We start from the raw sequence: 12,177 nt of genomic DNA on the forward strand, positions 1-12,177 counted from the left end.
TAGATTACATTAATAAGTAACACATATATACAATTAACATTGTAAAAAAAAACAAAATCCAAATTGAAGTGGTCTGCAAATGGGTGACTCAGGATGCGGTCTCCAGCTGCTCTGCACTTTGTGCACCAGGTCAGCATGATCACCACACTAATCTCTCCTGCGCCTCTTGTCCTTGTCATCTTTACGATCGTCCTTCTTCCGGTCGTCCTTCGGCCGCTTGCTCGCCCTCTTGGCTTCAGTGAGGAACCGCTCCAGACCGAAAGGATCTTCTTCTTCCTTCTCAAACTGAACTGGCCCGCTGCGCGCGGCATTGCGGTCGGTGCCACTGAATTCCTTGTCGGGCACAAACCTGTAGAATACAACCGAGATGTTGTCAATGTGGCGCTGGCAGTCCATGTATGTACTGTATGACACAGCAGACGGACTAAAAAGTTTGGTTTACTCACCGATTTGTTTTGATGAGAGTATCCAAATCATCTCCATACACTTCCTTGTCCACATTTTTGCCTGGGCGGTATAGATGTTGACCAAGGTTGGAGCCTTCACGCCAGGGTTTGTCATAGACATTGTATGCCTCATCATCAGCATACCCTGAATCCATTCCTTTGCTCGAGTTGAAGAGACGCTGATCAAACTGTGCTTCACCTCCAGCAATAGTTTTGGCCGGCATACCCAAAGCAATTTGTTCACTGATGTCACGTTCTCTTTCCCGTTGCAGCTTGGATCTAAGAACAAAAATATGAGTTAAATTCAGAATATCCAGTAAAACCTGATGCCTGTAAAGCCCTAAGTTAAATAAAAAGTACCTCTTATCAGGAGCAGCACGAGCCAAATTGCGATCGCGTTGCCTCTCCTTGTGACGCTCTGCCCTCAATTGATCTCTTTCTCGTGCTTCTTCATCCTTATCTGAGAGTAGAAAGAAGTTTTTGGCAAAGTGAAGATGGAAGAATGTGGACTTGGATGTTACAGAATGTGAAAATTACTTACCAACAATATTTGCGGTACGAATACCATTTCGTTCCTCCCGAGCTTTCTGGGCCAGCGCTCGGAGATGCTCTTCTTTCTTTTCTTTCTCTTTTTGGGCAAGTTTCTTCTCTAGTTGAGCTCGCATTTCAACAGCCTCTCTTGCCTATCAAGGATCATAATAAAATTAGAATTAGAGGCATGAAGGGAAAGTAAATGACACATAGACAACATTAAATTGTACTATACCTTTCTGTCAGCAATGTATAATGCTTCAGCCAATTTTGCAAAGTTTTCATTGATGTGAACTTGTTGTAGACCTCTGCCATCAGCAGCAAGACGTTTGTCAAGGGGAATTGTATAACCCTAGAAAGTACAATTTAAATAATTAGAAATAAGCTATATGTAAGAAACAGAAAGAAAATTGGGACAGCTCTATTTACCTTGGCGTTTTTCCAGTTTGATATGCAGGGAGGAATTTTCCACTCTTTCTGCTCTTTGACTGTAACCTAATGGTAAAAAACAATGTTAAGGCAGTGAATTAAAACTAACTTCACAGAAAATGTAGACTCAAATAGTACTCAGACACCATTCATAATCTTACTTTTCTGGTTGGGGAATGCATCACTGGTGCAGGAGGAGAAGGTGGGCCTCGTGGAATTTTTTTGTTGATCCTGGAGAGTTGTACGATAGCATTAGAAATTAGAAAGAAACAAATACACAGGAAATTGAAAAGAAAGGGAGATTTACTTGAATTTGGGTGGTTCAATCGGATCTTTCTGTGCTTCAACCATTCTGATAACCCTCTGTTTTGCTCCAGAGTTGAAGGAAGTTCCCTGTTGAGATGGTGTATATCTGATATATTGAGCGGGGGCCTGAAAAGTTTTAAGATAGGTTAAATAAAAAATTTTAAAAAACATGCGAAGACTAAATTTGGCAACACAAAAAATGAGTCATTAACTTACAAGTTTTTCAGCACATCTCACAGGCATTGCAGCCGCTATTTTTGTTTGTGTAATCCTTTCCAAAGCTTGTCGTGTTCTATCAGTAGTTTCTTCCAGTTCCTCGACATCAGGTTTTTCTAAGCTAGGGTCATCCTCAGCCAGTACCTCTGCTGGTAGAAGGTCTGACAACTTGGAGTATACAATCTGAAAAGAAATTAATTAGTTGGAGAGTTTAACTTTATTGCATGTATGAGGTTCAGATCACTAATGAATGGATAGTTTACCTTGTCTTTACCATGACCCTGCCTTGCAATAACATCGTATTTAATTTTTCCTGTCGCATCTAGTTGAACCGCTAGGGCATTAGATGAACTTTCTTTTCCTTCACGTCCCATGTTGAGGGGGTATTGAGCCACAGCAATCTCGGGGAAGGCACCACCATCTCCATAGTCCTGTTTGGTGCAATCATCATTTAAGTAAAACGAAAAATAACACGTAAAATCTCTGTTGGGGGTATACAAACCTGTTCTGTGCGAGGAATCCAGCCCCTTCGTTGACCGTAAGGTGGAGCGGTCCATTGTGCTGACACCAACGCTCCATGAGAGGGAGCTGGCTTCTGTCGGGCGTCATCGCGATCCCAGACTGGTTGTGAGGGGGCTGGCAGCAAACTGGAGAGCAAAACAGGCATGGTCACACGTCACACAACTTCTGCTGCACCTTCTAACCAAGAGAGTTCAGGAATTTTTATAGGTTATAAACTAGGAAAAAATCTTGCAATCGCAAATTAACTGGGTCGAACTCAGGGTGATGAGCTGAGCCACAACGAGTTTAGATATATGAACTACAGTACGCGAAACCATCACAGAACTATTAGATAGGAAAGATAAAATTATAAAGGCGATGATGCACCCATTGATCATAACATTGCACACAGCTGTTTCCCTCCCCTAATCAACGGGAATACAGTTCAAATAACAGAAAGAAAACTTGGCCTTGAAGGTTCATATAGTCTAAAAGAAAGCATTATCGGTCATACCTTGCCAGAGACATCATTTTTGGTGATTGAAACAGGCAAGTCGCCTGATGGACCAAAGTTTGGTTTGGCCCGTTTGGCTACGGACTAACTTCTCCCAACTCCGCACTGCGACTGCGCAGACTCATCAAGGTTGTCCAGTATCGCTTAAGCAAAGGGAAGGAATAGGATTTGTTCTTTTGAGTAATTTTCTTCGGATTTAAATTATGAGGTCAACAAGATTACGACAACCGCTTAACATGCAATAAATGATAAGCCTTCAAATACACAAAATTGGGTCTTGTTGCTACTTACTTTCTTGAACAGTCAAACTATTTTTTCTCCCTTGTGTCTGTTGACCCCCTATCTTTTCGAACAGGCGTATTTTCATTCATGTGTCATTTGTCGTACAACCAGCCGCTTTTGTATACTTTGACACTCCGAAATAGGCTGCTAAAGTGCGAATGGAATAGCGAAAAAAAGCGAACATGGCCGCAGAAATTAAGCCTGGTCCTGGCCTTAATGATAGGTTTAATACGCCGAGGAAGCCCGTCTTGGTGTCGAAGCTTGAAGGTTTTAATGATGATGTGAATGCAGCAGTCATTATCCCTGGCGAAGATGCTGTCATCACTGTCTGCGATGACAGGTGAGTGGAAATGATTCATTGCTGGTTTCCAGGTATATCGTTCAAAGTCCTCTGTCCTTATGACCTTGCTAAAATAACTGCACTTTTTCTAATTTGTCTTTACTTTCTCACTGTATCATAACAGAACAGCAGGGTTAGTGCAGATTTTGCATTATCTCTTCTTATCTTTCTCAGCCCAAAATATCATCATTAATTGTTTTTGTTTGAAATGTACCTACATTTTGTCCCTTTTGTTTGCTTAGAACCGTTCGAATATGGCTGAAAAGAGAATCAGGACAATACTGGCCAAGTGTTTGTCAATACATGCCATCGGCTGCCACAGCTCTTCATTTCTGCAAAGCGTCTCGAAGATTATTTGTTGGGCAGGATAATGGTATTGTTTCGGTACGTTTGTTTACTCTTATTGTTATTATTTTCAAAATAATTCAATATTTTGCATTCATAATTCATAATTTTCCTCTACTTCTGGTATGTTTATTTTAGGAATTTCTTGTGGCTGAAGATCGCAACAGAATCTCTCATTCAAAAGACTATCAAGCTCATACAGGTCGTGTGACTTCCGTTCTTCTCTCTGAAAAATGTCAATGGCTTCTCAGTGTTGGCCGGGACAAAATGTTCAAACTGCATTGTGCTCAATCTGGCCTCTGCCTTGGGTCTTTTGTCAGTGAAGCTTGGTGCACTGCAGTTGCGTATCCTTTTGGTGCTTTATACAAGTTGTTTTTTGTTTCTTTTTTTTTTGTGATTTTCTGTTGGTATAAGTCCTTAATTTAAATGAAGTATTGATTCTCTAGCTAAAATGATATTTGTTGGTGACTATGCTGGTCACATCACTATGCTTAAAGTTGATGAAGGTGTTGCTCAGTCTAGTATTGGCAACAGTGGTGGTGTTGTCAGTGGTGTCATTCGTTATGTAACAAACCTCAAGGGACATACTGGAAGCATCCGGGCCCTGACTTGGGACTCAAATGGTCAGTTTCTGTATTCAGGAAGCTTTGACCAGCAAGTCATAGCATGGGATATTGGCGGGCAATGTGGTACAGCCTATGAAATGAATGGTCACCAGTGAGTATTACTTCTGTTCAAATAATAAGACATGTAGGTGTTTCTTTTTTAACAGAAATGTGTTCCTCTCCTTTAAATTAGAAATAAAATTACGGCTATATGCTATGCACCAACAAGGCAAATTTTGGTTTCTGGTGGAGAAGATTCAGTCGTGGTTTTCTGGGACATGAGAACAAGTCGGGTTGAGGTAAGCGAAAAGGTTGGCTGATTCTTGTAATTTCATGAATATTTCTTCTAATGTTGTATTTTCATAAACTTATCATCAGACTCCTCAGTGGGCTGACTCTGATATCTGTCAAAGATGTGATCGTCCTTTCTTTTGGAATTTGAGAGCCATGATGGACCAAAGGCAATTAGGATTAAGACAGCACCACTGTCGATGCTGTGGGCGAGCTGTTTGTGATAGATGCTCAGCACCAAGGCATGCAATCCCATCGATGGGTTTTGAATTTGACGTGCGTGTTTGTGAACCTTGCTACAATAAACTAAAAGGAGAGGAGTAAGTAATGTGTTAATTAAAATAAAATTTAACAACAAAATTTTATCTAATAATTTTAACCCTGTTGCTTTTTTAATTATTTTTCAGTCACCCTTCACGTGCAGTTTTCATGGAGGCGAAGCACAGTATTGTGTCAATGGATGTTGATGAACCACAAAAGCGACTTTTGACTGTTGGACAAGACCATATTGTGAAACTTTGGGACATCTCAGCTGTTTTGCAATGAGCATTAGATCTACTATATATTCTGTTCTCTCTGTTGCTATTCATATGTTGTCAAGTGCTTTGACTGTGTGTGTGTTCTTGTATAAAATATCTATATGCATGATGTCATATACTGGACTTCAAAGTTTGCCTGTAATCTTTGCTCCTCTCTTGGATGTGTAAGATGAGTAAGAGTGAAGTATGCGTGATTGTCGAAAAGTTAAATGTACACTTTTGCCCTTTTGGTTCCTGGGGAATAGCAATCCTGTTTGGCTGTGGAGATAATTTAATCAGTCTAACTGAAACAAATGCCAGAGTAATTATTTGAGTATGTTGTGGTACATTGTAGGTATTTTCAAAACTCCAAAGAATGTTAACTAACAAGTAAATTTAACAATGAACGGCTTTAATCTTGGATTGAGTCTGTGGTAATTCAGAAGTGCTGGATTAGTATGCATTTTGTGGACATCAAAGTTCCACTGCATCAATTCGCTCACTTCTGGACCTTATTAAAGTAATTGGTTTTCTATTGTTTAGTTGTTTCTTTGCAATTATTATTTCTCGGATGCAAAATTCCAAATAATTCATAGTGCAATTTTTAAACTTGCTTCCCAGTTTGCATGTTATGGCCTCAGAAAAGTCTTTGACATTTTCTCAGACTGGGTATGTAGAGCTATCATCAAACGGTTCTACTTGTTGATAACCGTCTCACTGGGAGACTCTGTGATCTTTACATGAATCATGAATACAATCCTTTATGGTTTGACCATTTGTTGTGAGCTTGTCAGCTGTTGGTGAAGGCATGTTTCAAATATTGATGTGTAGGCAGCTTATCTCATGACACAAATGTTTCCATGTCCCTAATGTTTGTATAGTATCATGCTTTAAATTTTTTGAATAAGACCATTTTTTTCCAAATAGAGCCTGTTAAAGCTGTATTTTTTTATATTGTTTGGTGCTGCATAGTCCACCCTTAAATTTTTGTCAGTGCGAGCTATAGTGAATAGGTTTAGTATTGAAGACCAAATAAGGCAGTGCACTGATGTACAGTGCTTAGGGAAGAATCATAAGTCACGCTTTATTTTTCTATAGCCTATAGATGGGCTCATTTCTTTTTCTGTTGTAAAGTATGTAAATGAACAGGTTTTGAAGTTTTTAATTTGTTTTAATTTTCCATCTTCTTTTCTCAGGGCTGCTTGAAGAACAATATGTTACCTTACAATGTCACTGTAATCTTTCTTTTAAAATCTTTCTTAAAAAACCTTCTTTTAAATCTTGCACCAACTAAAAAGATATTACCTGTACCAGTTCTGTGACCACAATCCTATTTCTGTTTAAAAATTTGTACACTTTATAGCCTACAACTACCATTACCCTTCATAACTTTCCTCATGTTATATTCCATTCCACTTTGTAAGACTTTGATGAAATTCTTATTAAGGGTTTTATACCTTGTGCAATGTTAGTATATAGCAACACTTCTCGAGAGAACTCAATGGTACACTACGGGCTGTAGTCAGTACCAAGAAAAGTCTGTAGTAATGTCCCCACTAAATACTTTCTTATGTTTAGTGGTTTTGTTTTCGGTTTTAACCAATGTTATGTGCCATCTGTTGATAAAACATTATTTCAGTCACATTTGTTTCTCAGCCTTGGAATAACCAAGTCCTTATAGTTCATAGGTGTTGTGTTATTAATTGATTAACTGTTCAAAAATAATAAGGTTTATTCGCTGTAATAAAGTTTTAATACTTGTTCCATTTATGTACAGAAATATCTATCTATATACATTCTATATAAGTACAGTAGACTGAACATCAACTAAATAACTGCTTATGACTTTTTTTGTTTAATCTACAATTTTTTCTTCAATTTCATTTGAACCATATTTTTGTTCCTCTTTAAATTGGATGGTTCGTACATTTTATTTCCATGAAGTCTTGCCATGGAAGGAAATTGAAGTACTCTACAATAAATAGGAATAAATAATAATTGACTAGATTCTTGTTTTTTGCCCATTTTTGAGCTCCCATGTCTCGGTGCGGTGAATTACCATCTTTTGGTCTGTCGCTATACTAAATTAATCTCTTAGCTTTCATAGAAATCGTAGCATGTGCCAAGCTCTCGAACGGCCGATAAGGTGGTGCAGCCTTGCCCTGCCGACCCTCAAGCCAGGGCTGCCCACCTTCGCTCTCCGAGAGCTCACCGTGGCACGCCGTCAGCCTCCTCGAGGCGCCTGAGCGGCCGCCTCTGCCCTGCCGGGGAGCTCCCACCTGCCCCAGGGCCTCCATCGAGGCCTCCATGCTCGGCCTGCGGCTCATGCGGCCGGCTCTGCTCTCCCACCTGCCGCAGTCGCGCGGGTGCGCTGTCTTCCTTTCACATGCCCTGCCTTGCAGCCGCTGCTGCCTTAGCCTTAGCCGGTGGGCAGGCTGGTCGGGCAGGTGTAGGTGTTCTCACTGACGCACAGCTGCCCGTTGAACAGCAGCCCCGGCGGGCAGGACAGCTTGGTCTCGTGGCCGGCGATGAAGAACGAGTAGTTCCTGCAGCCGGAGGCCAGGTCCGGGAAGAAGCCCTGCTGCGGCGCCTGCTGCTGCTGTTGCTGCTGGTGCTGGCGCAGGAGCTGGTGCAGTTGCTGCTGGTGCTGCGACTGCGGCTGCGGCTGCTGGAACGGCGGCAGCGAGGACGGGCCGACGGGGAAGCCGGCGCAGTACTCCGTCTCCACGCAGAGCCGGCCGTCGAACCGGCGTCCGGCCTCGCAGCTGAAGGTGCCGACGGGCGCGCCCGACAGGCAGTAGACGTACCTGAGGGGCACAAGAAAAAGTCAATAAATTTTGAAAAAAGCTACGTCGAGGGACGTATCGTGAAAGCAGATGATACAAATTTAAGGATATGTCTGTGCCCTAATTTTCTCTCATATTTTGCTGTTATTTGTTTATGGCTGTTTGTCACTTTTAGCAATTGCTTTCTTGCAATTCAACGGACTAGCGGCATGGCATAGAGGAAGAGATAGGATAGGGGGCAGCAGGCAGGCCGGGCGGCATCCGTGGCTCAGTATTGTTGGGTATTGTTGGTGGGCACGGGCGGCGCTGGCGACTTCTCGCGCCCCTTATACATCTGGGTGACGTCATGCGCTTTGGTTCTCTGCCCTTCTCGAGAGTACAAGCTGCTGACACCTTAAAGTTTTATATATATATATGTTTTATGTTTAGTCTAAAGCTATTTAAGGTATCATCTGCTAAAAATATATAAAATAACCGTTTTGCTCGGCATCAACTATGGGTCTCAATTCTGCGATCCTTGTGGCGCAGGTAGGCCGCCTAGCCTGGCCTATCCCAGGGCCTCGACGTGCCGCCTGCGGTGGTAGGCAACACGCGCGCACAGATGCTTGCGGGTTGCCTACCCACAACCCCACAGGCGCTCAGCGCGCCGACTGCTGGCGCACTGCCCCAACTGCCCCTCCCCCTGTCCCACCCTGACCTTTGACCCAGGCCGGCACCGACGCACACTCACCTCCTGCACCTGGAGGCTGGGTCGGCAAAGTACCCGTGGGACTTGCCCGCGCAGAGGCTGCTCTCGGGGGACTGGGGTCGCAGCTGCTGCTGCTGCGGCTGCTGCGGGTGCGTGAACTGCTGCGACAGCGAGGCGACGCCCGTGTCCTCGACGCAGCGCGCGTTGGGCACGCACCGCTCGCCGTCGAACACCGCGTCCCCGGAGCAGACGAACACGCTCTTGTAGCCCAGCGAGCAGCGGTAGTAGGCGCGGCAGCGCGACCCGGGCTGGGGGTAGGTGCCGTCGGGGAGGTGCTCGCACGACGACGAGGACGCCGACGACTCGCCCTCCACGCTGCACGTGTAGTACTCGGGGTCCACGCAGCGGATGCCATCAAACACCTGTAGCACGAGAACATAGATCATGCTTCTGGTCCGACAAGAGAGGGAGGTGCGAAACAAAGTCACTTATGAAGCTCACATTCGCGTCATCATGACGTTATAATCGTAATTTATGAAGAGTGGGGTACTTCTTTTACTAGCCATAATGGCAAAGATACCCCACTAGGAAAATTTACAGAAGATTTAGATTTATCACGGCTTCCCCAAAGTACCCCGACCCCGTGGGGAGAGTATCCCGCCACCTGAAAAGCTACCCCGATGACGTACATACCTGCGCGCCGGGGCAGGTCTCGACGGAGCGCTGGCCGCCGGCCGAGCAGCGGAAGTACTGGCGGCAGCGCGAGGCGGGCGAGCGGTCCTGGGTGAGCGACGGCGACCTGCCGAAGCACAGCGGGTGCGCGGGGCCGGGGCTGGTGGCGGGCGCGGCGGGCCGCAGCGGCGCGAGGTGCACGGGCGCCGACCCCTCGGACACGCGCGGGCAGGACACCTCGTGCGCGGGCCGGCAGCCCGTGTGGCCGCCGCTCAGCTGGCCGGCGGGGCAGCCGATGGCCGCCGTCACGCGCCCGCCCTGGCAGCGCACCGAGCGCCGGCAGTTGGTGGACCAGTCCGGGTAAGGGCCGTCCACGCGACCCGTGCAAATGGGCTCCCAGCAGCGCCAGGACGCCGTCGGGTACTGGCAGTCCTGCGGGGGGAGAGGAGGCGCGTCAGAGAGGAGTTCTTGATAACACCATCGTGTCGTCGCATCGGGGTCGTCACAGACTACGCCACTTTCGACGGGCGGGGTACTTTTATCACGGCACCACATTTGAACTCAGCGTTGCAAACGGAAGTGTTTGGGAGTCGCCATGATAATTGTATCCCCGTGGGTATTTTTTCCCGTGGGGTTAACTTTATCATAGCGTCCAAAGGGATTCCCGCTTTCAACCCTGAACTCGAATAGAGGGCCGTGAAAAAAAAAGTACCCAACATCCGAAAATGACGTATTTAGTGCTACGGTCCCGTGGAGGGCGTACCTGATACTCGGCGTAGTAGACTTTCCCCGGCGGGCACGTCTTGAACTCGAGCGGCCGCCGCCCGCCCCCGCAGCGGTAGAACATGTTGCAGTTGGTGCCGGGCACGGGCCAGGTGCCGCCCTCGCCGGGGACGCACGCGCTGCAGGTCAGAGAGCATACAGGGAACACAGGTCAGATGTGGACGGAAACACGTCTGGGGATCGGGGATCGTGGCATCGGATCTCGGGGAAGTAGTGCAACATCCGAGGTTGCACGGGTGCGGTAGAAACTTCCATCGGGTTAGATTTTTAGAATTTACACCGAGACAAAGACCGCAAGTGCGCCATTTCTTTGAAAGGCCTAAGACGTTTATACTTTTAGCGGGAAATACTCCGCGCCGGGCCAAGCAGCATGCCATTGGGGGATTTGACATTGTGTAACAGTCTGCATCTCCGTCTCTGATCAGCAGGGCTTGTGCCGGCTCTACTCACACTTGGGTGCTGGACTCGCTGAACGACGTGGAGCTGAAGGACGCGAAGAAGCGTGTGGTGGCGGCCAGGGTGGCGCTGAACGAGGACGACGCCGCGCCGAAGCTCGGTGGTGGCGGTGGCGGCGGCGGTGGAAACGAGCTCTGCAGCGCATTGGGCCGGAAGGACTGCTCCCCCTGTGTAGAGAGAAAGAGTGAGTTTTTTGCCAATTTTTCTCGCAGTCTATTTTTGTTTTTTTGCAGTGTAGCTGCAGGGTGGGGCAGCGGGTCAGGCCCGGTCAGAAGTGGTCAGACGTGTGCTGCGGCCCCGGCCCACCCGCGGCGCGGTCTGCTCGTCCGGCCCGGTGTGTGCGTGTGTGTGTGCGTGCGTGTGTGTGTGAGCGTGTGTGCGTGTGTGTGCGTGCGTGCGGCTCGGCGGCTGACTCACCGGCTGTCGCCCCTCCGCCGGCGCGAAGATGCTCGGCGACGCGGCGAGGCACAGCAGCAGCGCCAGCAGCAGCGGCGGCGGCGGCGGCGGTCCTGCGGGCAGCACAGAGAAGAGATGGGGTGGTCAGGATGAGCGTGAGCACGAAGGGACGACCTCCTCGACGACGACGAGCAGGCGAGCGCCCCGTCGTCGTCGTCGACGTGGTGGTGGTGCAGAGGGGCAACCAACCCCTCGCACACAATAACAACAACATTGCCGGTTTGTCGCAGCATCGTTGGTAGTTGTTTGAGATGGCTATCATTGGCCGGCGTGGGTGCATTCAAAGTAGTGCGGTGTGGACCAGGTCAGTGTCGGTCCGGAAATGGTTCAAGTCTACGCGCTGTGTGTGTATGTGTGTGTGTGCGTGTGTGTGTGTCGCGGCGAGAGTTCCGTGATCGCCCCGCGGGGACGGGGAGCATCGGCCTACATGGACCCGCACCCGCGCGGCGGTGCGGCGTGGACCGGACGGGGGGCCTTGCCGCTTGCCGCCTTGCAATCAGCTGGAGGGCGGCCTTGGAGGGTTCGGGTCGTGGAGGGGCTCACCGGGCGGGCAGTATAGCAGCTCGGGCAGCAGCAGGGGAAGAGGAAATGAGCGCGGCGTAAGGAGGTTCGGCCGGCGCACCGCTTGTGAACTGGTTCAAGGCCGACCCGCGTCCAGGGACACATAGGGACTTGTGTGGTCCACCGCGGGCGACCTGTTGGGGCCGCAGTGCGTGGCGAGCGGAGATGAGGCTCTGCTCGCCTATCACTCTCCGCGCAGTGCCCCCCCTCCCCCTCCCTCCCCCCTCCTCTCGCCAATCACCGGTTCCTCTCTGCCCCCTCCTCCCCCCCTCCTCACTCCACTCCAACAGTTATACCTCTCATCTCACGAGCGGGAACAGCGGAGCAGAGAGAAGATGACTCGGGGGCGTGTATCGTATCCGCAGCCTGCCTGGCCGGGCGGCAGTGGCAGTGGCATGACCCGGATCTCACGACGGTGAACCTTTAACGCGGGGGCACGCCCCGCCCCTCC

At 48.1% G+C, this 12,177-nt stretch overlaps 3 protein-coding genes across 3 annotated transcripts; 1 reads left to right on the forward strand and 2 right to left on the reverse strand.

The window, feature by feature from the left end:
- Positions 1-6: 6 nt before the first annotated feature.
- Positions 7-3,101, reverse strand: LOC113212394 (puff-specific protein Bx42). Its single transcript, XM_026431073.2, has 12 exons — positions 2,944-3,101; positions 2,431-2,575; positions 2,192-2,359; positions 1,929-2,111; positions 1,714-1,838; positions 1,568-1,637; positions 1,407-1,472; positions 1,213-1,329; positions 988-1,129; positions 807-906; positions 447-725; positions 7-349 (listed from the first exon to the last, which is right to left on the reverse strand). The coding sequence occupies exons 1-12, from the start codon at positions 2,958-2,960 to the stop codon at positions 148-150; spliced, it is 1,614 nt and encodes a 537-aa protein (XP_026286858.1). The 5' UTR covers positions 2,961-3,101; the 3' UTR covers positions 7-147.
- A 203-nt stretch (positions 3,102-3,304) lies between these two features.
- On the forward strand, positions 3,305-7,331 carry LOC113212395 (WD repeat and FYVE domain-containing protein 2). Its single transcript, XM_026431074.2, has 7 exons — positions 3,305-3,565; positions 3,808-3,949; positions 4,049-4,254; positions 4,343-4,627; positions 4,709-4,814; positions 4,894-5,126; positions 5,214-7,331. Exons 1-7 carry the CDS (start codon positions 3,408-3,410, stop codon positions 5,350-5,352), a joined length of 1,269 nt encoding a protein of 422 aa, XP_026286859.1. The 5' UTR covers positions 3,305-3,407; the 3' UTR covers positions 5,353-7,331.
- Positions 7,332-7,477: 146 nt separating this feature from the next.
- LOC113212387 (uncharacterized) lies at positions 7,478-11,218 on the reverse strand. The gene is made up of 6 exons (XM_052269327.1): positions 11,127-11,218; positions 10,704-10,876; positions 10,234-10,372; positions 9,492-9,902; positions 8,841-9,220; positions 7,478-8,131 (listed from the first exon to the last, which is right to left on the reverse strand). Exons 3-6 carry the CDS (start codon positions 10,315-10,317, stop codon positions 7,744-7,746), a joined length of 1,263 nt encoding a protein of 420 aa, XP_052125287.1. The 5' UTR covers positions 10,318-10,372; positions 10,704-10,876; positions 11,127-11,218; the 3' UTR covers positions 7,478-7,743.
- Between the last annotated feature and the right edge of the window lie 959 nt (positions 11,219-12,177).

The sequence above is a fragment of the Frankliniella occidentalis genome, unplaced genomic scaffold (genome assembly GCF_000697945.3).
Source record: "Frankliniella occidentalis isolate FOCC.00 unplaced genomic scaffold, Focc_3.1 Scaffold89, whole genome shotgun sequence".
In the NCBI taxonomy this organism is placed as follows: domain Eukaryota; kingdom Metazoa; phylum Arthropoda; class Insecta; order Thysanoptera; family Thripidae; genus Frankliniella; species Frankliniella occidentalis.